A 24813-nucleotide genomic window follows, 5' to 3' on the forward strand; every position below is an offset into this window, starting at 1 on the left:
CTGGCCTGTATCAGAAATAGTGTGGCCAGTAGGAGTAGGGAAGTGATCGTGCCCCTGTACTCGGCACTGGTGAGGCCGCACCTCGAATACTGTGTTCAGTTTTGGGCCCCTCACTACAAGAAGGACGTTGAGGTGCTGGAGCGTGTCCAGAGAAGGGCAACAAGGCTGGTGAGGGGTCTGGAGCACAAGTCTTATGAGGAGCGGCTGAGGGAACTGGGACTGTTCAGCCTGGAGAAAAGGAGGCTGAGGGGAGACCTCATCGCTCTCTACAACTACCTGAAAGGAAGTTGTAGCGAGGTGGGTGTTGGTCTTTTCTCCGAAGTAACAAGCGATAGGACGAGAGGAAATGGCCTCAAGTTGCGGCAGGGGAGGTTTAGATTGGACATGAGGAAAAATTTCTTTACTGAAAGAGTGGTGAAACATTGGAACAGGCTGCCCAGGGAAGTGGTTGAGTCCCCATCCCTGGAGGTATTTAAAAGACGTGTAGATGAGGCGCTTAGGGACATGGTTTAGTGGGCCTGGTGGTGTTGGGTTGACGGTTGGACTCGATGATCTTAGAGGTCTCTTCCAACCTCAATGATTCTATGATTCTATGATTCTATAATAAGGGATGAAGACACTAAAGTTTTTTTGCTGACTACTGGAAAACATACGCTTAAAGAAGAACTGAAAAGCGTTCATTTAGTAGTTCGTATTACTGCTTATCTTCTCCAGCTTAAGACAGCTTGTATATGTCAGTGTGCTGGAGGGACAGTCTTAGAAACTTTGGCCAAAGGCAATTAAATTTGTTGAAACACACACACCACTTCCCCCTTGCTTACCATCCATAGAATAGATCCAGACAGCTGTTCAAACTGATGGGATCCGCTCCATCGTGATTTCACTGTAGCTAGACCAAAATCACCTATTTTTACTGTGAGGTCTTCATGAAGAAAAATATCTAAGGGGGAAACGTTAAGGGAAAACAAACAAGTGGTACTGGTCCTGTCCTACAAGAACAATAAACAGCTACAAATTTGCAACATTAGACATAACAGTTTTAACCATCCACCACCACTGAATAAGGTTTTCATATAGTACAGGTTGTAAGCAGCCAGCACGGTGAATTATGGTACTTAAGGGCTACATAAGTAATGACTGGGCCAGTGCTGAAAAGACCATGGCCCAGGTGGCTTTCTTGAAATGCCAAGTACGAGAAAAGCTGAAAATATCCCATGAGTGAACTGGCGTAATCTTTCATTACATGCAGAAACCAAATGATGCAAAAATCTTTGTGATACCACAACAAAACTTGCTACATTATTGCAATCACATCAATAGACATAGTAAGTATTCCTTACTTTGGTACTAGTGACATTACCCCTTCTCAACGAAATTTCAACTCAGCATATATTCACACATGAACAGCTTTTCACATCAGTAAGTTCATTTCTGGCAGAAAACCCAAAAAACAACAGAATGCTGTCACGTTCCACAATCACATATCTGGGAAAGGATACTATTACTCTTGAGGTCTCTGTGGATGATTGACTTGGCATGCAAATAACTGCAAAGAAACACCATAGATTAGGTGGGTTAAATGATATTTCACTAATCAACAACTCAAAATTCACTGTACTACTGAAACATAAATTCTACAGATATTCAAACTGCACATATTTATCAAGGTGGTAAAACTTCAGTTATCCATGACAGTTCCTGCAACAAGCACAGGAAAAAAACCACAGAAATAAAATAAAGCTTAGATTTCCAGCTCAAACCTGATACTACTGAAGAATGAAATAACCATTATGCACCAACTTCTTTTCAGTTCTAACTCAATATTCAGAAAAAAAAAATAAAAGAACTTCAGTAGTTTTTGACGTGCCATTCAGTGCTGAAGGTTCTGCCTCCCAGCCTTAATGGTGACTGTCAAGACACTTTGTGGGCTAGGCACAGCTTTAGGTAAGTAAGGTGTTTCTAAATTGCGGGAGCTAAATGTGCTTCCTAGTCTCAGTGTGTACTCAAGTATGCTGACTGCTTTTTAGTGTGGGACTGGAAAAAAAATCCCCTGATTGCAGACTGGATAAATAGATTGCAGAGAGGACAGTACTTGCCCCACAGCACAGATATAGCCTAAATTAGGCAACTAGTCTCCCACGGCTCTTTGTTTAGTCAATGGGATTGGCGCAAACCTGCTGGAAAAGCCCCAATTTATGTCTCTGCTTTGAATCATGCTCATAAAACAGCTTCTGCATCTCCACTACCTACAGAGGGAGCCTGGGGAGATGAGCAGGCTGACAGAAGGCTGAGGCTGGTTGCTGCAAACACCTCCCCACTGCTTGACTGAAAACGTAACAGAATACTTAGCAGAAAAATGGCACAATTAACTGCAATCATCATAGTGGCTTTCCAGCTGGAGGGTGATTTCTCTGATCTTACATCAGTGTTCTGATTTTGACACACAATATTGGGCTAGTTTTGTAAATTCTAACTCACTCAATTGCCCCCTATGGGAGTAAGGATTACTTACAGTCCTTAGAACAAAATAGGTATGTTTTCTTCAAATGCTGAAATCTAGTACTTAGAGAGCTACAATACTCATAAGAAAAGGAGAAAAAAAAAAATCAATTCTTTTTGCTAACAGGGCTGTCTGCCTTTTACATTATCTTACAGGATTCTGTCCTTTCACTCACAGGGTGTTTCTTTTTAAACTATGTTTTACCTCCTACCATAAGACTATCTGCACTGTGAAGATCGTAAAGCCTGGAACAGAAATCTTTGCTCACAAGATGGAAAGTTTAACTGCACCGTAATTATCTTTATTCTGCTTTCTAAGACTATATTTCCTTGATGATTTCTATTTCCCTATGTTCCAAAAAAAGAACACGAAGTCTGTTTTACTAATCAAAATAATAAACACTTCACCAAATGCTTTCATCATCAAGGCAAGACCCTGGGCTTGGCAAAGTGGGTAGATAGCTGGCCTTATTTGCCAATGCCAGTCAGAGTGTGAAGGGGATAAGTAAACATTGCCCCAGTGCTCATTTGCAAACAAGTAATACGATACTTACTCCATGCCTTGTGCAGTCTGTCGTGCAATATCAATTAGCTTGATCATTTCAAATTTGGTCTCAATGATGTGTAGATGGTGATATAAGCTGGACCCCTCACACCATTGTGTAACAATAGCCAACTGGGGTTTTGTTGAATAACCCATGAAAAGCAGGATATTCACATGTCGTGTTTTCCTGTTGAAAAAAAAAAATCAGGAGGAAATGAGGCGGATCAGGAAATCAGGAGAAACCCAGGCAGATCTATCACAGTCTAAATATAGATTTCCAAACAGAAGTTGTTGGGTCAATCTCAGCTTTTACTAAGATAACATGATAACCTGTTGCTAGATTCAGTTTAATGCATTATTCCAGCAGTTAGCCTTTCTTATCATCATGACGTAGAATAGCTATTCTGGGGTAAGCACCGCTTCCTCTTGCTTTTGCAAGCAACCCAGCACAGGACCGCTCAGAAGATGCTGTTACCACTAGGTCCCCTGGGACAGGGATGGTTTGCAGGCAGGTCTGCTTTTGTGTAACCCCAGCCCAGCTATAAGAAGTTGCTGCCCATAAGGAGGACATCCAAAATGAAATTCCAGTCTCAGAGGCTTCCAGGAAGGACAACCCTTTCGTTCAGAAACCAATACCACACTTCCAGGACAAGGCTTCAGTTTTTCTTAGTGCTTTATTTGACAAGAATTTTGTACTCTCTATGGAGCCAGCATACAAGGAAGGATGGAAACAGGTATGAAAACTGTACCTCAGTAAGGTTATGATATGAACTGGTTTCCAAACAGCACTGGGAAGAGATTGGAGTTCACCACAGAGATTTGGCCAGATTAAATCAAACCTACTTCAAAGACAGAGCAACTCCAGACAGAAAAACTTCACAACAAACAATGCAGAGAGGATTATCTCAGTAGATATCCCAGTAGATTCAAGGCCTGAAAGAATCTACTGATACACTGTGAAATCTGAAAGATTCTCCTCACCCTCCAGGCAAAGTCAATCACATTCCTATTGTCATCAAACGGACATGAAGAACTAGATACCTCCAAACATACCAATGAGATATTACAAAGATGAGGCACCTAAGAATTCTGGAGTATTTCCTAGCTTTCCCAGGACCTGGGAAAAAATAAAGGCAATCTTCTTTGAACACAGCTTGGTACCGAAGGCAGTCAGCTCACTGTTGATGAAACCTGACAGACCAAGCTTAAAACCTGTGGTAGCTTCTTAAATCTATGCTGCTACTGAAGATGGCAGAGCTCTTTATGTTTTCTTATATTAAAAAACTAACATGGGAGCCTAGAGTATGAACCCCTTTGTCCTCTCAGCAATGCAGACTAGGACAATTCTACTCTACGTGACTGTGCCTTTTTCAGGTTCAAGGATTTGCCAAGTGATGCTGAGAGTAACTGCTGAGTGAACAAAAAATAAGTAGTTTCTTGCAAATCCTACCTCAAAGCTAAGAAAGTAACGATGACGCATAATGGAAAAGGCACAACTACAGGTAAATCTGGCTCATCTGGGTCAAAGGATAGGATAACTGACTGTTTACTGTAAGTGCTGAAACTATCAACAACAGAGAAATGGGACTGCCAACAGAAATCTGGACTAGGTATGAAATACAAGATTTTTTTTATTTCATTCAGTTCTCCTGAGCAGGTATGTCAAAAATATGCAGAGATATCCAAAGTAGCATAACCCAGAAAACCTCTACTTCCACAGCTGTGGGCTTAGAGTTTTCAGAACTAACATTTCCTGGGGAGAAAAGCTGACCATCCCCTTTTCACCGTGTAGCTTATTGGGGATGCTCCTCCAGCACAGACACCCAGCTCAACACATCAGTTTTCCAGAGGCAAAAACCTTCTTTCTATTTTGTTTCTTAAAACAGAATTATGCTCAAGACCGCTCAAGATTGTACTTGGATGCTAATGGTCTTCCCCAATAAATATTCTATTGTATCATGCTGATGGATCGTCTTTTAAGAACTGAACCCAAGACAAATACTTCCTCTGAGAAAGTACAAGCAGTAGACATGAGAAAAGGAAATCAAGAAGTGACTTTATGAGAAATACATTTAAAAAACCTCAAAGAGAAGTCAATGCTACTGAACAGAAACTATTAAACAATGGATAATACGGGCAGTGCTGTAGCCCAAAACCAAGTAGTCATACTCTCCTTCAATCTCAAAACGTGGATGAGAGGAAAGGCCGGCCTACGGTTCACATTTAGGCTTGAGTGTGCCCTGGGGTAGTGCAATAGCAAAAACCAGTCCTGTCTTGAGTGTTTGGACATACGTATATTCACAACATAGGTGTATAGACAAAAACATACAGGGAAAGGAAGAACTAGCAGTGGATACAAAGAAGTATTTTAAAATGGCAAGTTATATTTTCTGCCCGAAGTATCATCATGGAGGAATAAGAGCAATGTGTGCTAATGGAAATCTAAAATCCAATGATTAATGAAGCATAAATCTACACACATTATTTTATGCCATTAAAAATATTCTTACCTGAGCACTCCTACTTCATTTTTAAAAGCCTGTAACTGTTGAGGTGTGGGTGCCGTAACATTCAACATTTTCACTGCCACATCACCTTTAAAATAGCAATTTTTAAAAAGTGCCATTGATACATATTCCTCTATTCAGAAAATGCTATAGAGAGCATCAGAAATATTGAGATACCCTATTTTCTAGCTTTCATGAAATAAACCACTATGATATTAAAATAAGTAAATATTCTGTAAAATATATAAACACTATTCTTATTTCACTCTGAGAAATCCTAGCCAAGTCAAAGCTTTCCAAATACACATTTGAAATCCTCCTTCATCAAGACGGATACTGCAGCCTTTCTAGTAACTATGTTTCATCTTTACCCTAATAATTACTTAATTCAGAAGAACATGCAAGAGTTGAGTTTCTAAACGGTTTGAAGTTCTAACATTACCTATTTAGCACACTAATTATTAATTTAAAAATCGTCTCTATGGCCCGTCAATGGACTCTCCCCGGTATGTCCATGTCTCTCTTGTACTGAGGAGCCCAGAACTGGACCCAGCACTCCAGGTGTGGCCTCACCAGTGCTGAGTAGAAGGGAAGGGTCACCTCGCTTGACCTGCTGGCAATGCTTTGCCTAATGCAGCCCAGGATATCATTAGCCTTCTTTGTGGCATGGGCAGACTGCTGGCTCATGTTCAACTTGGTGTCCACCAGAATCCCCAGGCGCTCTTCTGTGAAGCTGCTTGCCAGCTGGGTGACCCCCAGCAGGCAATGTTACTTGCTTAAGAATAACTGTTTGCCATGATGGCCACGTACCATGCCACTTTCCTTTGTAGACTGTTCCAAATGATCCAGATCCTATCCTTTGTCCAACTGTGATCTGTCCATCTGGTATCTCCCAATCATCACTTGAATCCCGCCGACCAAGGGTTTTCTTTATATATATATATATATACGCATAAACAATAAAAAGGAAGAAAGCAAGTGCATTAATGTCTGTGAAAACAGCTCCTTTGTTAAAGATCTGGTATCAGCATTTCGTACTATTAAAGTCCTAAAAGGACTTTCTTTTTCAGATATTGCATTTGACTTTTCAAGCCAGCCATACACAAAACCTCAGCACACAGGTGTACTAAGTTATTTCCTGGCATGAAATATTTGCCACAAGTTTCTGGCAGTATTAAAACCAGTAAATATTAAGAAACTCGCACCAAAAAGAAAGACCCATTTATTTTTCAATTCTTACTCAATCATAATGCTAAATTATGAATTTAAAAAAATGCAGACTTTTTATGTATTGTTACATTTGAGAATCACTAGAGAACTTTCAAAGTTCATAAGTCATGGTGAGAAAAATTAAGCTGTTATTTGAAGGGAAACGGGCATTATAATATGAAGCACACCAAGACGTTTGGGTGCAATGCAGTAAAAGTGAGTACAGTCAATTATTTAAATGATTTATTTATCAGTCCCACAATTTCAATATTCTATTATTTATTGTTTTAAAGTCCTTGATCATTACCATACTCATCTTCAAAATAATTCAGAAGGCTTTGATGAAAGAAAAGTAAGAGGAACATGGTTGTGTAGTATTTCTATACTATGAATATACCATACTACGAATGAAAACAGCTGATCTTTCCCTTACCATTCTATTTCTGTCTTCTGAGGATGAGGATGATTTCCTTTCCCGTTGGGGTCCTGGTGATTTCTGTAACGCTTTCACATTGGTGAGTGACCCAGGCAAAGAGGCAGGAGGTGTTGCAGACAAACCTGCAGTTGAACCTAAATTTCAGAAACAGGACAATTTTATCTATAAGAAATCAGCTTACAAGAATGTATTGATATTAGGTGCAAGAATTGTGTTTAAGATGCAGTGTCTCCAAACATCAATGTAAATGTTAAGAGGGAACAAACATATACTAGGAATATTGTCCTAATATTAGATTAGTGCAAGTCTTAGATTTCAGGAAGAGACAAGTCTATAGCAAACATCCCTGTATACCAGATAGTCCCCAGTCTCTTGTTCATGAATTATCAGAAGGACAATGCCTCTTTAAATAGAAAAAAACAAAACAAAACAAACTATTTTTTAATTCCACCAGTTTCTTTGAGAAGAAAAGTAGTAGCATTTTAGTTAGCAGCAGCTACCTCTCAGATTTCTTGTAGTTAACCTTTTAGGGACCCAATAAATAGGTGAAATACTGTACTTTGGAATCAAAATAGACTAAATGCAAAAAATTGAAATGTTTTCTAGTTGAGTCTCCAAGTGCCACCTGAAAACCATTTGGCTGTTTTAAAGCTATCTGTTAGCAGAGAGCTCTTATTTAAAAGTAAATATTAGACCGTAGAAAGGATTAAAAAAGAACAAGTACTTTAGCTAGCTATTTGAAGCATATTCTATTAAATACAAAAAGAACAGTACATCTGTAGCCTATATGTTATCTAAACAAATCTATGCAGGAAAATGTCACTAACAGAGCTGTGTTTCAGAGCCTCAATGGCTCTTTACAAATAGAGCACTTCAACTAGACACTGCTTTTTAAAATACACCATAATTATTCGTAACAAGGTTATGCTGACCCTCCCATTGCAAAGGACACAAAATAGGGTCAACTGTTAATTAAATTCATGCTGCTCTGCTAAACAATGTATGTCATTGTACAAGACCTCCAACATTCCAACGCTTTCTCTCACATCAGTGCTCTGGGAACTGGTAGAAGACAATAATCCTCCTCATATTCCTTCAGAAGCCCCCTTCTTACCAAAAAAGTATCTCCTAATGCCAACTTGAGTTCAAAAATTGACTCTGTGACTTTTAAAAACTGTTGCTTGAGTTCAGTCACTCAGTGCGTGCTAATTTATCAGACTATATATATCCATCACTGCCTGTCCTCACTGAGCTAAAATCCATACATTTAGATGTGGAAGCACAAAATAATGACATACCAACACATCAAAAATGGGACGCAGCATCCATAAACTTTGTCCCATATGCTAAAGCAACAATAATGATGCATACTGGGCACCCCAACTATATTTACAAGCAGCTGGAAGCCAGTGACCTGGAGGATGGACTTTTGTTCATATTCATGTTACGGTCACTATACTGTCATATATTTATTATATTATTTGTCTGAAATCACACATATATGGAATTAAATGTATGATGTTCCCAGAACACGAGCAATTTTCCAAAAGTTTACTGGGTTACAGACTTTCTCTGTAATAGCAAAGCTCTACTAGAATGCGTTTTCTTTAGAGGTAACTAAAGTCTCCTACTTAAATTTTAATACCACGATATAGAAACACTAGCGTAATATTCACCCTTCACCAAAAACGCTCATAGCACATGGTAGGACATTATAGTTAATCTGTTCATTATAATACCAGATGGCCTGTTTTCCAAGTTATTAGAGTAGAATACTTCAGATAATGTTGGACTTAAGTCATTAGCTTGGACTCTGAAGCTGTACATAACGTATTCCATTCTGTAGCCAGTTTGCTTGTTGGGAACACCTGTCTTCTTACAAAGACTTCTGGAAGAACTTTACAAGTTCATAAGGTGAACTGCTCTTGATATATTCTGAAACAAAAGTCTTTGAAACAGCCAAGATGGTAGCATTTGAAAACCACACTACATGCACTGAACTACCCATTTCTACATGTATACGTATAGACACAAATATTTACGTTTCATGCTATTACTCAATAGTTGGTTTCTCCAGCATATGAAATCCCACAAAGACTTTTGGGATTTTGTACAATACAACAACAGATCCATTGACAGCTTTAGGCCTGAATTACCCCTAGAGTCAATGACGTGAAAATGGAAGAGTCTTTTTTTACATGGTACAGGACACAAACAAATACTGTTTCGCTGGAAATTTACTAACTAAATAAAAACTACATGGTCTAAACCATCTAGGGCCCCAATGCGGTATTAATAGCACATTCTCAAAATGAAGTGTTTGTTGAAAGTTGACATGACACATTACTTGATAAGCTTGAGACCTAACAAGATATCAATGGAAATGTTTGTAATTCACATTTGATTTCCTAGATTACTTTTCAAAGCAAAGAATATTAAATACAGAAAACTGTTAAAGCACTGAACTGACTTAAACTGAACAGTCAAGGAAATTCTAAGTTAAGGACGTCACTTTGTCTTTAAAATCACTGCAATGCAATCCAAGGACCTTTGTTCAGAAAAATTACGTTAAGGTCCACATAAAAACCTCAACTATGAAATTCCTTGCTTTTGAAGATTTAAGTCAGACTTTATTTATAGTCATTTTCAAGCGTGTAAAGGTGAGAGTGGGTATGTGTGAAAAGCACATTCAAAGCATTCCAGCCAGGCCAAGCAAAAAACAGAGGTGTTTTGATAAACTCACACACTTACATACACACGGTGTGAGGGTGAGGCACAAACAGCATCTGTGGTTTTACTTATTTTGTTTGGGTGAAAACAAGAAAGAAGAGCCCAACTACCTCTGAACACTGGGCCAGGCTCAAAATCAAACACTATTTCACTGGGGACAGAATGAAGGAGGGGACTGGGAGTCCGGGATTGGTATTTCCGAAGACAGCGCATCAGCTGGTTCAAAGGGGCTGTTAGAGAGAAAGAGACGGGCAGGCAGAGACAGAAAGACAGACACATAGAAGAAATGAAAGAAGTCATGGGAAATAACTAGGATGCTTTGACTCCTATTCATAGATTGCTTCTGTACTTTGAAGGAAAAAAAAAGTCAATTACTAATAACACTGTTTCAGGACTGGGAATAGCCAATTGTTTTCAGATGCCAAGCAGACAGTTTATGATCAAAAGTTAAAACCAACATGATAGCACAACATTTAAATGCTGGACAAAATGGGCAAAACTGTGGAGAGCCACACCTATCAACACATACAAAAAGAGCTAAAACTGGCAACTTTAAATTAGGAGGCTTGCAGGATTAAAGGAAATTTCTTTTTGAAAAGCGTTCTATTGCTGGCATAAAGAAAAACAGCTCCATCAAACACAACGCAGTAGGTAGGTACCATCCTACCAACTACCAGATTTGGATGGGAGAAAAAGTCAGTGAGAGCCCACAGTACAAAACCTTAGAGATCAGAATAGAGTGCACTGAGGTAATTCAGACTTTACTTATGGCTGAAGCAAGTTATAATTAGTAGGAGACGATTGTGTTAATGATTTGGAGTTGGAAAAACTGTCATGTGCCTGCCCTACTTACTATTTCTTTATTTCTATTATTTCTATATTATTATTATATTTGTAAGAATAAATACAGCACGTAAGAAGCCCTCTCAGGACCTTGACAGCCAGTGGGAGAAGTGACTTAACAGGCCCGTGCATAACGTGTGAAGAAAAAGAAATCTTCTGGCACTAGTTCTGACTCAACTGTGAATTAGGGCTGTCTGTTACCGAAGGAAACAAAAAGACCTGGCTTTAGCGTACGGTCCTAACAACCTGGTTCCAAGAGTAGCACAGGCATGCAGTACAGCAAAGCAGCATCTTCAGCAGGGGTAGAGGGGGAGAAGAACCGGAGTATTTCACGCTGCTTTGGGACGCAGCAGTTCATATGGAAGGTCCATGTACCATGTCGATGGTTTTCAATGAAAACCCCCGTTGTTTCCATGGGTGGAAAGGTAGCAACAGGCATAAAAATCTTTGAGAGAGAGTTGGGAAGTTGTAGCATATCTGTGTGCAGCCATGTGAGTGAACGAGTGCGTGCGTGTGACAGCAAAAAAGTGATGGTGCAAGACCATTTTAAAACTAAAAAACTAGATACCACTTCAAAACTTTTTCTCCTTCTGTCTCCCCCACTCCCAGAATGACCGGCAAATGACTCAAACCTTTGTCAGACAAATATTAAGTTCATGGACAAGCAAATGCAAATTCATTTTTTGTTCTAGTCATATTTTCCTCTGTGCCTGTGTTTTGTAGGAGGAAGTAGAACAAAGGGAAGGGACAGAGCGGTTGTGTAATTAAATGTAGCACAGTAGCTAGTTTAAACACTACTTACCTCCCTCTCCTCGTAAACCCTGGTCTCTAATCAAGTCCTATAAATAAAAAAAAAAAAAAATTGTGTGTAATTTAGGTATTATCATTTACATTCCATAATCAAGATCGATCAAATTGAGAATCCATAACCTCATATATTGTCCATGAAATAAAAGTTGTTTCCTACCCTGGCTTACTAATAGCAGCGACTCCAAAGAACTATTTATAACAACTACTAAACTTTTCAAAATTAGTTGCTTTAAAACAGCATCTCTCAGTAGTAAAGTGAAATGTACATCACCCAAAATAGATACTGACACGAAAGTATTGATTTAAACACGCAGTTGGCCAAAATGCATGAAGAAATATCGAACCAAACGTTCTAGTTACAGTGTTTGTGGCACAAATTATTTGAACTGTCATATCAGAAGCTGGGACACCAATTTCCTGTACTGAGGTACATCAGTCAAATGAGTTCTGCTTCGTTTTTTCTTGTAACAAAGCACCTCATTTGCATAGCCAGGCGCACTCTGTTCTTCTCAGAAATGACTAACTGCAAAAGGTTTCTTTCACTTGCAATCCACTTTGAACCGAGAGTACCTTTTACAACATATCCAGACTAAAAGCAAAATACTCTAAGGATTTTCTAAACAGAAGAAAATTAGAAAATTCTACCAGTTTCCCTCTGTATGTCCATTTTCATCATCAAGCTTTTTTTTTTTTTTTTTGGTTATACAATTACTTTATTCCTTTATACACCTGCACTGCTGCCGAAAGCACTGGTCCTGCCTCTCAGCTGCACTGCTGCCATATACCATATGCAAATGTCTACGCGGCCACACTCTTAATGCTCAACTAACATTTCACCTTTCACTCAGCTCACATGCAAAACAGATTTTGTGCCTCGGTGTCCAGGCAGACTTCAAGACTGCTCACCTGAAAAATGACTAATTTCTAGAGAGTAGACTTAAGGGTAAAATACAAGCTGTATATGTTAGCAAAATTAGAAAGAGGTGGTTGTGACCAGCATTTTGAAAGGTCCTAGCTGGCCTTATACCTAGTATCAACCATTACTACTATTTACGATTCAGCATCCAGAAATTTCAAAAAATGTGGAAAACAAGTTAAGTGTAGCAGTTTCTGAACACTCCAAAAGAATGCTCAGAACAATATATACTGGGCTCTTGAAATCCTAAGGAACATTCAGTAAATCAGTTTACCACAATAATTTAATTTTCTTCAATGCCAGAAATATTACTTGAATTACAAATACTAAAAATCCCTATCTTGCATATAAAGAAATATGCTTAACACATATAATGGTTTGCAAGAGTGGTTACTGGCTTTCTTATTCTTAATGCTGTGGTACAGCTAGCAGCACGAGCCTTGGGACTAACGGAAAAAAAAAAAAAAGTTGTTTGTGGTAGAATGTTGCTTTGAAAATGAAAGGACAGGACTGTCAAAAGGCACTTTCTCCTTTTGGAGAATGGGTTATTTGCATTCTTACAGCTCTCAAGAGCAAAAAGGTCTTACGTGGGATCTATGAAGATTCCACCAAGGATTAGCTCAGAAACACAGCACTCGTATGTACACGATAAATTTAACGCACTGATATTCATAAGGGAAACATCAAATCTGCTATTCCTGATCCAAACGTTATTAATACTTACCTCTATATTGACTGGCTCGATTGTATTGATGTGAACATTGGGAGCTGAAGAGGATCGGTCGCGTTGCCCAAATTGATTCCGATGGTCTTCATCTGCTGGTCGGAGGGGCTGTGGGATTGGAATGGATTTTGAAGGAGAAGGACTAGGGAGAATTGGTGGTCTGAGAAACAAAGTCAAGGAAAAAGAGGATTTAGGTCTACAAATGGCTTCAAATACTGCATAGTGGGTGTGGTAAGTCCTTTTCAACTATAATAATACGTACATTAAAAAAACTGATCTAAAGGCCTGCATAAAAACAATTTATAATGAACAATCTCTACTCCCCTATGATCAATTGCAACAACTCTCTGCTGCACAAACTACCTAATTACATGGCTGTGAAGTGTTCTGAGTTAAAACAGAACAAAAACCCCTAACATACCATACTAAACTAGTAATAATAAATCCTGATCTGAAAAATTCATATAGCCCAACATGCACTGCAGATAGCAAGATACTCTGCAGTTTTCTCACTTCAGACTTATTGCAGTACACTCTTTTTAATGGCAACCCATTGAGAACTAAAAATGCTTAACATCTCACATCAACATTACAGTCAGAAGATGTCACAAAACAAGTTGTATGGATGGGATTATTGTTCAACAAAGAAAGACTGAAAATTACATACTGGTCACTCAAGATAATTGATTAATATTATGGCCAATATGAATTATTGATACTAAAAATAAACATATCACCTCTTAACCTCAACCTTTTAAGAAATAACTTTGAATAGTGCAACATTTCAAATGTTATTTACAGTGCTACAGTTAGGCAATGCAATAGAACTTGAAAGATAAGTGTTCAGACTATCCAGACAAGTTTTCTGAAGAAATACAAATGCTGCCAGTCATAAACGCAGATAAAGTCTTTAATTTGGTACCATGAATCATATATTTAAAAACCAAAACATCTAAACGCTTGCTTTTTCATTTGTAAGAAGGCAGAATGTCACTACTTTGGTTATCCATTTATTTTAAGTACAATAAATTGGCATTTATCTCTTAACAGTGACTGACCTTGACTTGGGTAAGTCTAACGACTCAATTTAATGGATATAAGGCAAAAGGTCAATGAGAAACATTTGCCGCCTTTGCCAAAGAAAACTTTTTGTTAAAATATACATGATATCTGACAACAAGGTTTTTAGAACTTATAGAAAACACAACTCCTAAGAGAAGAGTCGAGTCCTACAGCCATTCAGTTACTTGTGGGTTAGTTATCATGCCCACAGGGAGAAGCTTCAGAAATAAACCATGCAGCAGCATATAGCAGCAATAGGTCCTGGTGCCGCCTCCTGTAAGCGAACGCTCCTTGGCCTCTCCAAAGATCTTTAGGGGCAACTAACATTTTCAACAGGATCTCTTGACATTTTTTCAGAAACGGGTCTGCTTTAAAGACCCTGCCTTTCATTGAAGAGTTTATACAGTTTGGCAGTGATCCCAGAACTCAGTGCTATCTGTATCCTAAGCACCTGTCACCTTTTCCTTCCTGGCCAACAGTCTCACAATTGAGAATGGCAAAACAGCGCTTGCAAATTCATTCAAACAACAGTCTAGTAAGTCTTGTAATAAAGTACTTAGATTATGTTTGGGAAGTGGGGAGGGGGAAGAATAGGTAGGGGGTTTAACCCTGCTTAACTTCTTTTAAAAAGTTACCTATTGTCACATGACAGAATATAAATATTGGGAAGATACTGGGAAGCAATGAACTGAAACTACCAATAGACAAATCTCTGAGGAAGGGCCTTGAACAGCCCAGCATTTCAGAAGATCCTCAGAATTTCAGAAACATTTTTTAAATGCAATTGATGTACATACACATAAGCTGAAGTTTTCATTCATTGCTAACAAGTGCCTTCAGGTAAAATCTTTTCTATTGTAGATGAGGAAGTTTTGAACTCCTGAACGTTTTTGTAAGGAAATCATGCAACTAGAACCCACATCAGGAGATGGGACACTGCAGAGATACAAGTGCAGGACTTGGTTGACATTCTAAGGCACTGTATTTTCATGTTAAGGCAAGCGTATCAGATGCTGCACAGAAAGATTTCACAAGAAAAGCCTAAAAAGTGTCTCAGCCAGGCCAGACCTGTCATTGTCGGGATAGCTAACTCCTGCTCAAACTTCCTGAGAGTTCTCAGTAGTAATGAAATTAAGGGAAATGTGTAACAACAAACATCAGATCATTGCACTAGAAGTGACTGTGAGCTCTGCCACATGACGAGAACAGAAGCAATCAGATTTTCTGTGATCGTAAGCCAGCCAAGGGAGAGAAAACCAAATTGCAGAAATATTGTTTCAATTACATCCTCCTTTGAGTCATAAATGGTCATCTGCTAAGGGACTCTGCAAATACTTCTGTATTTCTGGTCACAGGTCATCGTGCCCATCATGTTGCTAGCACAGATCGCATGCTATGTCATACGATGTTTGAAAACAATTTGAATAGCTTTTTCTACTCATTAAGTTCTAACGGGAAGAAGTTCAGATCTTTAGAAAACAATTACAGGCTGATAAAGAACTGCCTTTTTTGGAGTCTCTAAACTATTACTGGGAGGATCTCTGGCTTTAGACACCAAAGAATCCAGAGATGGGAATCTCATAAGCAGTTAGCTGTGCACTCCATACAATCAGGATTTCATTAATGGGTGTCCTTGGGACACTTACAAAAAGGTAGGTTATTTTCGCTAAATGGGAATTTTGCTTGAAAAAGGTAACTAGTGAAGAGAAAGACAAGTGGTTTGCTAGCCAAGATGGCCTACTGAGATCACAAGCTCAGAAGAGATTACCACCAGCCTCTGCCTGTGTGCGGCAAAAGCTGTACCTTGATCTGCATCAAGGTCTTGAACGACAGAAAACACATCACCGCAAAGAATGCGGCAATCCTCTTAGCTACCAAAAGCCCGTTCTTACAGTATTCCTAAATTTTAATTACTCCAGGAGGGTAGAAGGGACACTGAAGCAAAAAGGACCAGCCATCATCATTTGGAAAAGAGTGACATTGTCTATTCCAGGCGAGTTACAAAACTAGTTCTGTAGGCTATGCAAACATAGTGCCAGCAAACATATTGCCAAAAAAAAAGTCAAGAGGACCAGAACACAACTGCTGCAAAGGACTGTTCACTGTGGCATACACGTATAGCAGGCTGGGGCTTAAAGGAGCAGCAGTTTAAATACCAGGATCCGAGTTTCTGTTGCTCCTGTGGCCTTTGTGAGCAGTTAACAGCCACCCTGCTAGCTAGAGGAGACCTTCTACAAATAAGGTCAATATTCTGAGATATTAGAGAGGTTATACCACCTCATCTTGCACACTTTCTTCCAGCCTCTTAGATGTGGGCATTCCTTTAACAAACGATTCTCAGCTTCCCAGGCAACAAGCTGATGGAGTTCTCAAATCTTGATTTAACATGTTATAACCTTTCCTGGCAGTATGACAGAACATGCTTTTTCTTTGAACCATGTATTTGGGATAAGCACATTGTTCCCTCCCTTTTTATCAAGACAAAACACAAAGAGGTTTTGTCAGGAGACAAGAGTAATTGCAGACAGATGTAGATTTTTACCCTTTGTCAATCACAGCAAGTGCCAATGTGTCCACAGATTTACTATTCTACAACACTGGGTCCACGGGAAAGAGGAAAGTGCCCATACTTGCTATATTATATATAAACAAACAATTTTATAAAATCATATACAGTACCTCTACCGGATCTTAGAACTTGCAATGATACAAGTTAGTTCACTTCACAAATACAAAAGAAAATTTTAATACAGATTTTCCTCAATTTCCTTTAACTCACCAATGTGATGTTTCATATATGTAAGAGCTGGTCTACTCAGGAAAGATTTTTCTTAAAAAAGGTTTGTTTGGGCTTCAAGATTTTTGCTTGGATTTTTATTTTGCTGTAGTGAGGCAAATACTTAAACTGAAAATTCACATTCACCTAGCTTCAGTTACAGGGCGTGTGCCACTTCCCTTTTAAAATGACAGTATCTCTGCTGGACTGAGATTTTACTTCTCCCCTCCCAGCCTGAACAAGTGCATCTCAGTTTAGCCAGAGGGCTCAGTGTAGTACACACTATTCACCTGGTAGACTGCATACTCATACCCAAGCCAAACCTATTGCAAGCTAAAATGCGTGCATACCAAGGCTTTTTTTTTTTCTTTTGGTTTACACCAGCATAGAATTGGCTTTGTTTTTTGTTACTGCTGTTAATGAAGAACACAGTGCACTTCCATTTTCAAGCAGTTTCTAAGGACTGCTAAGTATCTGGGATACAATGGTATTTCAGCCACACTAGCAAGCAGGTAAACTGCAAATTATGGAGGCCAAACATGTTCTAATTTAATTATTGTGGTACTCCACAAATATTGCCAGAAAACAAAGTAATTTTTTTCTCTCCCCACTTCTGCAGCCTGGAAATAGTCAATAACCCCAAGTCAAATGTTGATTTGGAGAAAAGGATAGCAGTGCAAGTTTGTAACTACAAGCCAGAGAAGATCACACTCTTACAGCATCCTGTGAAGTCAGCCTAAAAGCATCATGGGACAGATCTGCAACAGTTGTAACTTCATACAGATTAGTGCATTCTTCTATACCATGATAACTTGTTTTCATCCATGTTGGCTCGTGGGCGAAAAACAACTGCCAGGCTTATCACAATGGTGTGCATTTATACTGGCCTTTGGGCCCAGATCAAAGCTTAGCAATGCTTTCCTAAAATTTCTGATAGCTTCATACACCAGGGGCTATCAAGAGAACCCACACAGTTGTCATTAGTCCTCCAAACCAGGTTTCAGTTCACTAGCATGTTTTTGCAAATACAGTTTTGGGGAACAAGAGGTTTCCCCCACCTGTTGTACAGACTAAAGATTATTTTTCTAAAGATTCTGATACCAGGCATTTTACGCTCAGCAAGAATACATATGAAGTTGGATATTGTAGGAAGTTTGCTAACATTTACATGGAGTGGTCTGGAAAAGGTCTGGTGCCAGAATTTTTAGAGGAAAAGTTCATCATAATTTTATGCAATAAAACACAAAGCTTTTGCTCACTTAAACACATGGGGATCTAAATGGCATTGTAGTACTAAATACAATATTGTAAGGCCGTGTCTTTGTTTCCTTGGCTCTTCAGAAGCTTTTCTAGACATTTAAATATCTTCGGCTGAGGCAGAATGATCAGTAAACATTTGGAAGACAGAAAGGAAAGCCAGAGGTGTTTAATCACAGGCTGGAGCCTGCTCTAAGGCAGGGACTGGCAAGCTTCCAAGAATGGTGCACCAGACAGTCCCCCTTTCTTCCTCAAATTTAGAAGATTAAGCATGTTGGGAAATGTTGTTTTTCAAAGAGCCAAGATGTTGCCAACCTGCTTACTAGCAGTGTTCTGCCTCAAGGAAAGCAGACGCTTTCACTTTATATCGAGTCTAACCTGCCTCTGTGCTATTCAAAGTCTGACCATGCGCCCCCTTACCACCCACTCCACAGGTTACTTACCCTGCCACAGTATCTGCCTCATGAGATTGCTGTTTTGCCCAACATCACAACATCTGAGAGAATAGATGGAAGTTGAAAAAGACAACTTTGGAATATTTTGAATAGCTAATCTCTCCCCTTTTTGTATACCTGTAAGATCCAGGGAACTGGGTTCACAGAAATTCTGTGCTCATATTTTACGAGCAAAGATACAGAAGAAACTTTATGATAGTGCAATGAATGAAATGAATACAATGTATTATATACAGTTTGCATACTTCAATTTTATTGCAAATGGCTATTATTAGGGAGACCTACACTTTTAATAATTCTTTCCAGTTAAGTGCAGATTATAACTAAAATGACTGCTTTGGCACAACAGGATAGTGCAAACTGAAAGAACTAAAATGGGACAGAAGACCTAATGTGGAGGCTGGACACATTTTTATAAGGGGTTCAGAAATGTGCAAGTGGGACCATATGTGCGCCCTTATCCTACAGTAGAACGTCTGGAGGGACTGCCTACGGCTTACAGTTGGAAGAATGAAAGGCTACAGGACTGCATTGCTTTAGGATGTTACACATGAGCAAAGTGAAACAAAGTTCTCCAGCATGTTTAGCAGCTTTTGCATTATGTCCAATGGTCTTTTCCTTTATGTCCCTTTCTCTTTCCAACTTCTCCATTTGATCCCTTGACAATTTCTCAGCATGTCACACACGCCTTTGCTCTTGAGCTTGTCTTGCAACACAAACTCTTCCTTTCTTTGGGCACTTTGCCTGCAGCTGGAATCCCTTCACAAGGCTAAAGATGAAGAAGGATGTTTGCCTTCTCTTTCCTCAGGTTTACCAAACGATTATTAACATCCCTTCCTCTGTGGGCTGTGCCATGCAAGATGCTAGGAGAACAGAGAAATCAAAGGAACAATTATTAAACTAGTAAGTGTTAATAAAGCGCTAGTTCCTCATATTTTCAATCCCATTGCCCAACTCTCAAATTTCAATCCCTTACTCTCTTCCCAGACAAGATAACCTCAAATGTCAGACCTTTTTTTTTATTCCAGTTGAACTGTTGTCCCATATTGTAGCAGTACCCTTTAACAAAACTGTGGGTAAGTATATGTTTTTATAGAAAAGCCCAGCATTTTTTTTTTTACTCTAAAAAAAATTCAGAGGAATTAATATTTCCACAATTATGCCTTTAAAAAGCAGAGAAGTATTATTAAAGAAAGGCAAAAGGATAACTGGAGAAAGGTTTGGACATTGCTATATGCTCATACAATAGCATCTGAGCTGCTTCTGGAAAAGAAATACTACAAACACAGATGCTTGGGGAAAAATGCATGACTTTAACATGCGTACTACTTATGAACACCGGCTGATAATCATAAACCATTTTCAAAATAAACACAATTTTGAAGGCATGATGTATGCCTTTTTTTTTTTTTTTTGGTTTAACAATGAAGTGTACAGCAAGGCAGAAAGCAAAAAGTAGAAAGCTAGAAAACTTTTACAGCTCCTGCAACCACAAACACTTACAGACGCAACACTTAGGAAAAGCTCCTTAACCTCAACTGGCAAGTATATTTAAATGTTAACATTTTTATATATGTGAAGTTAAAAACCTTAAGGCATCAACCAGCTTTGGTCTCAGTTTTTCCTTTCAGTTTTTACATCACAAAACTAAGACTGCCTGAAGTAGTGCATGTATCGATCAAGATAATCCATCCTGTTATATCCGCACAAACTGGTAAGAAAGCACAAGTGTGAGGCAGAGGCAATTGAAAAGTAGGAAAATTTAGCATATATCAGTATTAGGATTGGGGCTATATAGTGCCTTTGGCATCTGCAGGCGTTTAACACAGTTGGTACGAACAAGCTACTTCACAGATTAATAGTTCTAGCCTGGTTATAATTTCAGCATGTACCATGGTACATGCTTAGCTTCGAGAACCACAGCAGCAGCCTTGTCCACAATCTGCTGTACTAACATCCACTACCTGGAAAAGGCACTTCCAAATTTACTTGAAACTGCACAAAATAGTACAAATAAGAACATCATCTCTCTTTGTACTTACCAAATGAGGTTCACTCTGCAGGACTGTCAATCTATTTTCCTGGGAGGCATCATATTTGATCTTTCATGAAATAGTCTTGGCTGTCCAGGGAATTTCTCTTCTAGTCAGAGTCCACAGGTGCCTGTGTAGCTTCCAGTTGTGTTTCTGCTTTAGTTTGGGCACAATGCTCACTATTCCAAGAAAGCCTCTCTGCCAAATTCAGTTCATCTCCACGCAGCACATATGTCCTAGGAATGTTTTTCTGAAGGCTTTTGTATTTGGTGTTCTTAATAAATCTGCATAAGATTTCTTGACTTTGATACACATCCTTGAGTTACTCTTTCCTGGAGATTTGTTCAACTATCTAGTGCTGGGTGGTGTCAGTGATCTCTCAGCTACTGGGATCATAATCTAAATACGATCACTTATCTCTTCACAGAGAGAGGGTCCAGAATCTTTGTTGGAAACGCAGGGGATGGAGGCTGCGGTCAGTTTTAGAAGTCTAATTTTACAAAACCTGGATCTGCAGCAAACAGATGCTATTGGTATATCCCAACATCTAAATAGGAGGAAGACAGCTGGCCTGGAGGATACTAAAGCAATGTGTATGTGGAAAAGCTACTGAAGCAGTATTATGAACCTGGAATTGGCATCTGTTCACATCAATCTTATAGTGGTGCAGCTTATTCTGAAACAGAGGTATGTCACTTCAAGGCAAATAAATTGTAGTTTGAGAGCACAAACTAAAAGAACTTGTGAGGATATAGTTTTGGTTTGTATTAATTTTAAGTATAAAATCTTTCCAGTTTAGACCAGGTCTAAGCTACCATGTAGAAGAAATCAGTTTAACAGGTAAGGCCCCAATTCTACAGACACTTATGCACACGTTTATCTTAAGTTCATTACTAATTTATATCATTCATGTGAATGAAAACGTTCACTTCTTTAAAGTTAAGCATAGGTGGCTATATTTGCGTGACAAGCCAGATTACAAAAGTGTAGAGAGAGTTGCAAAGCAGTATTTTGAGTGTTTCTAAGCATACAGTACTGAAATGTTATGTTATTAAACAGCAGGAATAAGGTCATACCCAACAGAATCTGAAGGGGGCACTGAGGGGTACGATCCAGATGCTGGGGTGGTCTCTCCTAAGGAGGCCTCCTCCTGCGGTATGGGGTGATGTTCAAAGAACTTGGAGACAAACAGCAAACTGTGAGGCAAGAACAAAACAAAAACAACCTAACTTGTGCAAAACCCAGAAGCTTCACAATATAACACCCAAGGATTTAAAAAAAACAAAACAAAACACAAAACCCCCTACCTATCAAATTCTAAATTTTAAAATAAGGACTAACACATTAATCTGCAAGATTTGTTAAAAATATTATTTACTTGACAAAGGATCAAAAGATCATGCCTTAAAGATACCTTTGCGGAAAGTAATTTTTTAATCTTTTAGTTGAAATTGCAAATATCTGGTTCCTCAAGAATGCACAACTTATACCTATATGTTGAAGTACACAAACTTATTTTAATGTTTGCACTGATGCAATGCCAAAAACCAAATGGATAGAACTACGTTATCCATAAGCCCTGAGCACAAACTCTAGAGGTGCCCAAGGAAACAGTTACACATACCAACATAAGCAGAAATTAAATTTATTCTTGGAGGAAAAACTAGCATTTTAAATGATTCCTTTCATGAAAGTCTATTTAAAAGACTTAATAGCCTCTGCTGAAACCAATTAAATAGAACACAGAGCCAGTTTACACCAGATCCTTAACCTACCTCAAAGACTTACACAAATAGATCAATAATTAAATTCAAGAACACGTGACTGTTTCGGACATTCTCTTTTATGTTTCTTACCCACGCATCAAACTCACTAATGGATTTATTTTCAACCACTGTAAAACCAACTGCAATTTCACCATATTAAACTTGTGTCTCTTAACACTTTTTTCAGGTTGAAGAGAATAAACCCGCATCTAAACATTTAAGGGTGCTAGCCATCACATAATAAAGAACCAGTTTTGATTAAGAATAACAACCGTGAACAATGGGAAGTCTATCTGATACAGTCAAGTGCTCAGCCACCCCATTCATGCTTCAAAGAAAGCATTTCATAGTCCGGCAAAAAAATGCGAACTGGTTGTCTGAGCTAGCGCAGAGAGAATATGAATTATGCAGTCTCACAAGAACAGTTGAACTCCCGTATTTTTTTCAAGCACCTCCTCTGACTTCCTGAATTACAGATTTAACATAAGAAATCACTGACAGCCGTAAGCTTAACAAAAGGCTCAACTTCAAAACCAATTGTGATTACTTACTCAAGTTGGTCATAATTAACACACATCAGTGGTACTTCTGTACTACAGCGCTGGTGAAATTTGTAGCCACATGTCTGGCACCGGAATCCCTGGAAAAGCAGCTTTCGACAAAAGTCGCAGAATGCTAACGTGAAGAATGTTTTTCGTACCTACGTTGTCAAAAATAATGATAATTAGAGTCTTTCTGTAAGCCTAAGATAGGCTACTTGCTTTTACCTCCCTCAAATACACTTACAAGCCTCTTTTTTGATGCTGGAGCTACAGTTTTATATATCAAACAGATTTACATAAAAGATTGTCTCCTTCTTGAAATAGTCTTCATGCATTAAAATCTTCGTTCAACTATTTATTGGAATTAATGCTTCACTTCATTAGCAGTAAGAAAAACAGCAACAAATCTGAAGCAAAACAGTGCACTATTATCATGTTAGAGACAAACATTCAGAATTTAATTGGATACAACCTATAAAAACAAAAGCTGCTGAAAGATTATCTCATCTTCTGATTTCTCCAGGAGCCAAATGACATTTCTATCCAACACTCACAAGACTGGAAATACACATACGGCTTTTGTATATGGCTTCTATGTGTGGATACATACATAGTTGTAATTTTGACTACTGAAACTCAGAAACATTTCAAATCACAAGAGGGTGAACATATATTATCCCCATATTATAGGGGGGAAAAATGATTTAGTTTCTTTTTCAAATTTAGCAATACTTGGCATAAAACCACATTCTAGTTGTATTACTACATGTAATAATCAACATTTCAGAAGGATGTAAAAAAAAATGTTAAGCCTACTAGACTTTCACCTAACTAGCCATAGCCAAACTAGCTTGTTTGAGTAAAATAGTTTAAGCAGCTTGCAAATAGAATTTTGTTTTTTTATTTAAATAAAAGGTCTTTCTTCTCAATGTGACAAACATTATTTCCAGGATTTTGTATGTAGCTGGAACCGTTTAGATGGATTCTGTTTAGCAGCTTCCATTTACTTGGGCCTTATCAGGTCAAAACATATTTGTGCACTAGCATCACTGATGATGTCAGCACCGCTCTGGGAATAGTTAGTTCATTAGTTAATTGCTGCTGCAGAGCCAGCAGGGAGGCCCAGAATATATTTTATAGATACAGCAATACAAAAATAGTAGATTATTATTACAGCTCTGCAATGCAGTGCTGATTTAAACCCCCTACATTTATAGATTTTAGAGGGTGTATTCCGTCCAAATGTGAAAGTTTTAAGGGCGATCAAGTACTCTGACATCACTTATTTCAATTACAATTCTATCTAATTCACTTAAGCTATTGTGATTAAAAACTTCTTTTCCAACCCCACCACATTCCCCAAATACAAAATACTATTCAAAGTTGTTAATTTGAATTTGAAAGTACAAAGTTGACTTAACCCTATTCAACATTTCATAAAAAAAACAGTACATACAAAATTGTGTGTTGTGAGTGGCACATTCTCCAAGACTTCCACATGCAACTCCTCTCCCGTGAGCCAGGAAATGTCCGTGTCCCAGCCAATTGGCTTCTTCTCTCTGGAGTGTAAATAAGCCTTTCATTAGCACCAGCGCACAAGCCCTTGCAGGTCTCCTGCTGAAGATGTGAGATCAGGTAGAAAGTTGCACTGGGGGGTTTGCTACCCAGTCTCTAACTGCAGGAAACTTTAAAGGCAAGACATTA

General features: G+C 38.6%; 1 protein-coding gene across 2 annotated transcripts in view; it reads right to left on the minus strand.

Annotated features, from left to right (window-relative positions):
- BRAF (B-Raf proto-oncogene, serine/threonine kinase) overlaps positions 1–24813 on the minus strand; it is an 82046-nt gene that overhangs the window by 12732 nt on the left and 44501 nt on the right. The window contains exons 5-16 of one of the 2 annotated variants that reach the window (XM_076340193.1): positions 24566–24668; positions 23119–23267; positions 21878–21997; positions 13219–13378; positions 11571–11607; positions 10036–10155; positions 7193–7329; positions 6361–6478; positions 5554–5638; positions 3054–3230; positions 1500–1546; positions 822–940 (exon numbers count right to left, since the gene is read on the minus strand). In XM_076340193.1, the coding sequence (XP_076196308.1) occupies positions 822–940; positions 1500–1546; positions 3054–3230; positions 5554–5638; positions 6361–6478; positions 7193–7329; positions 10036–10155; positions 11571–11607; positions 13219–13378; positions 21878–21997; positions 23119–23267; positions 24566–24668 (1372 nt within the window). The remainder of the gene's footprint in view (positions 1–821; positions 941–1499; positions 1547–3053; positions 3231–5553; positions 5639–6360; positions 6479–7192; positions 7330–10035; positions 10156–11570; positions 11608–13218; positions 13379–21877; positions 21998–23118; positions 23268–24565; positions 24669–24813) is intronic. The other variant, XM_076340202.1, reaches the window with a different exon arrangement.

The sequence above is a fragment of the Aptenodytes patagonicus genome, chromosome 1 (assembly GCF_965638725.1).
Source record: "Aptenodytes patagonicus chromosome 1, bAptPat1.pri.cur, whole genome shotgun sequence".
Classification (NCBI taxonomy): domain Eukaryota; kingdom Metazoa; phylum Chordata; class Aves; order Sphenisciformes; family Spheniscidae; genus Aptenodytes; species Aptenodytes patagonicus.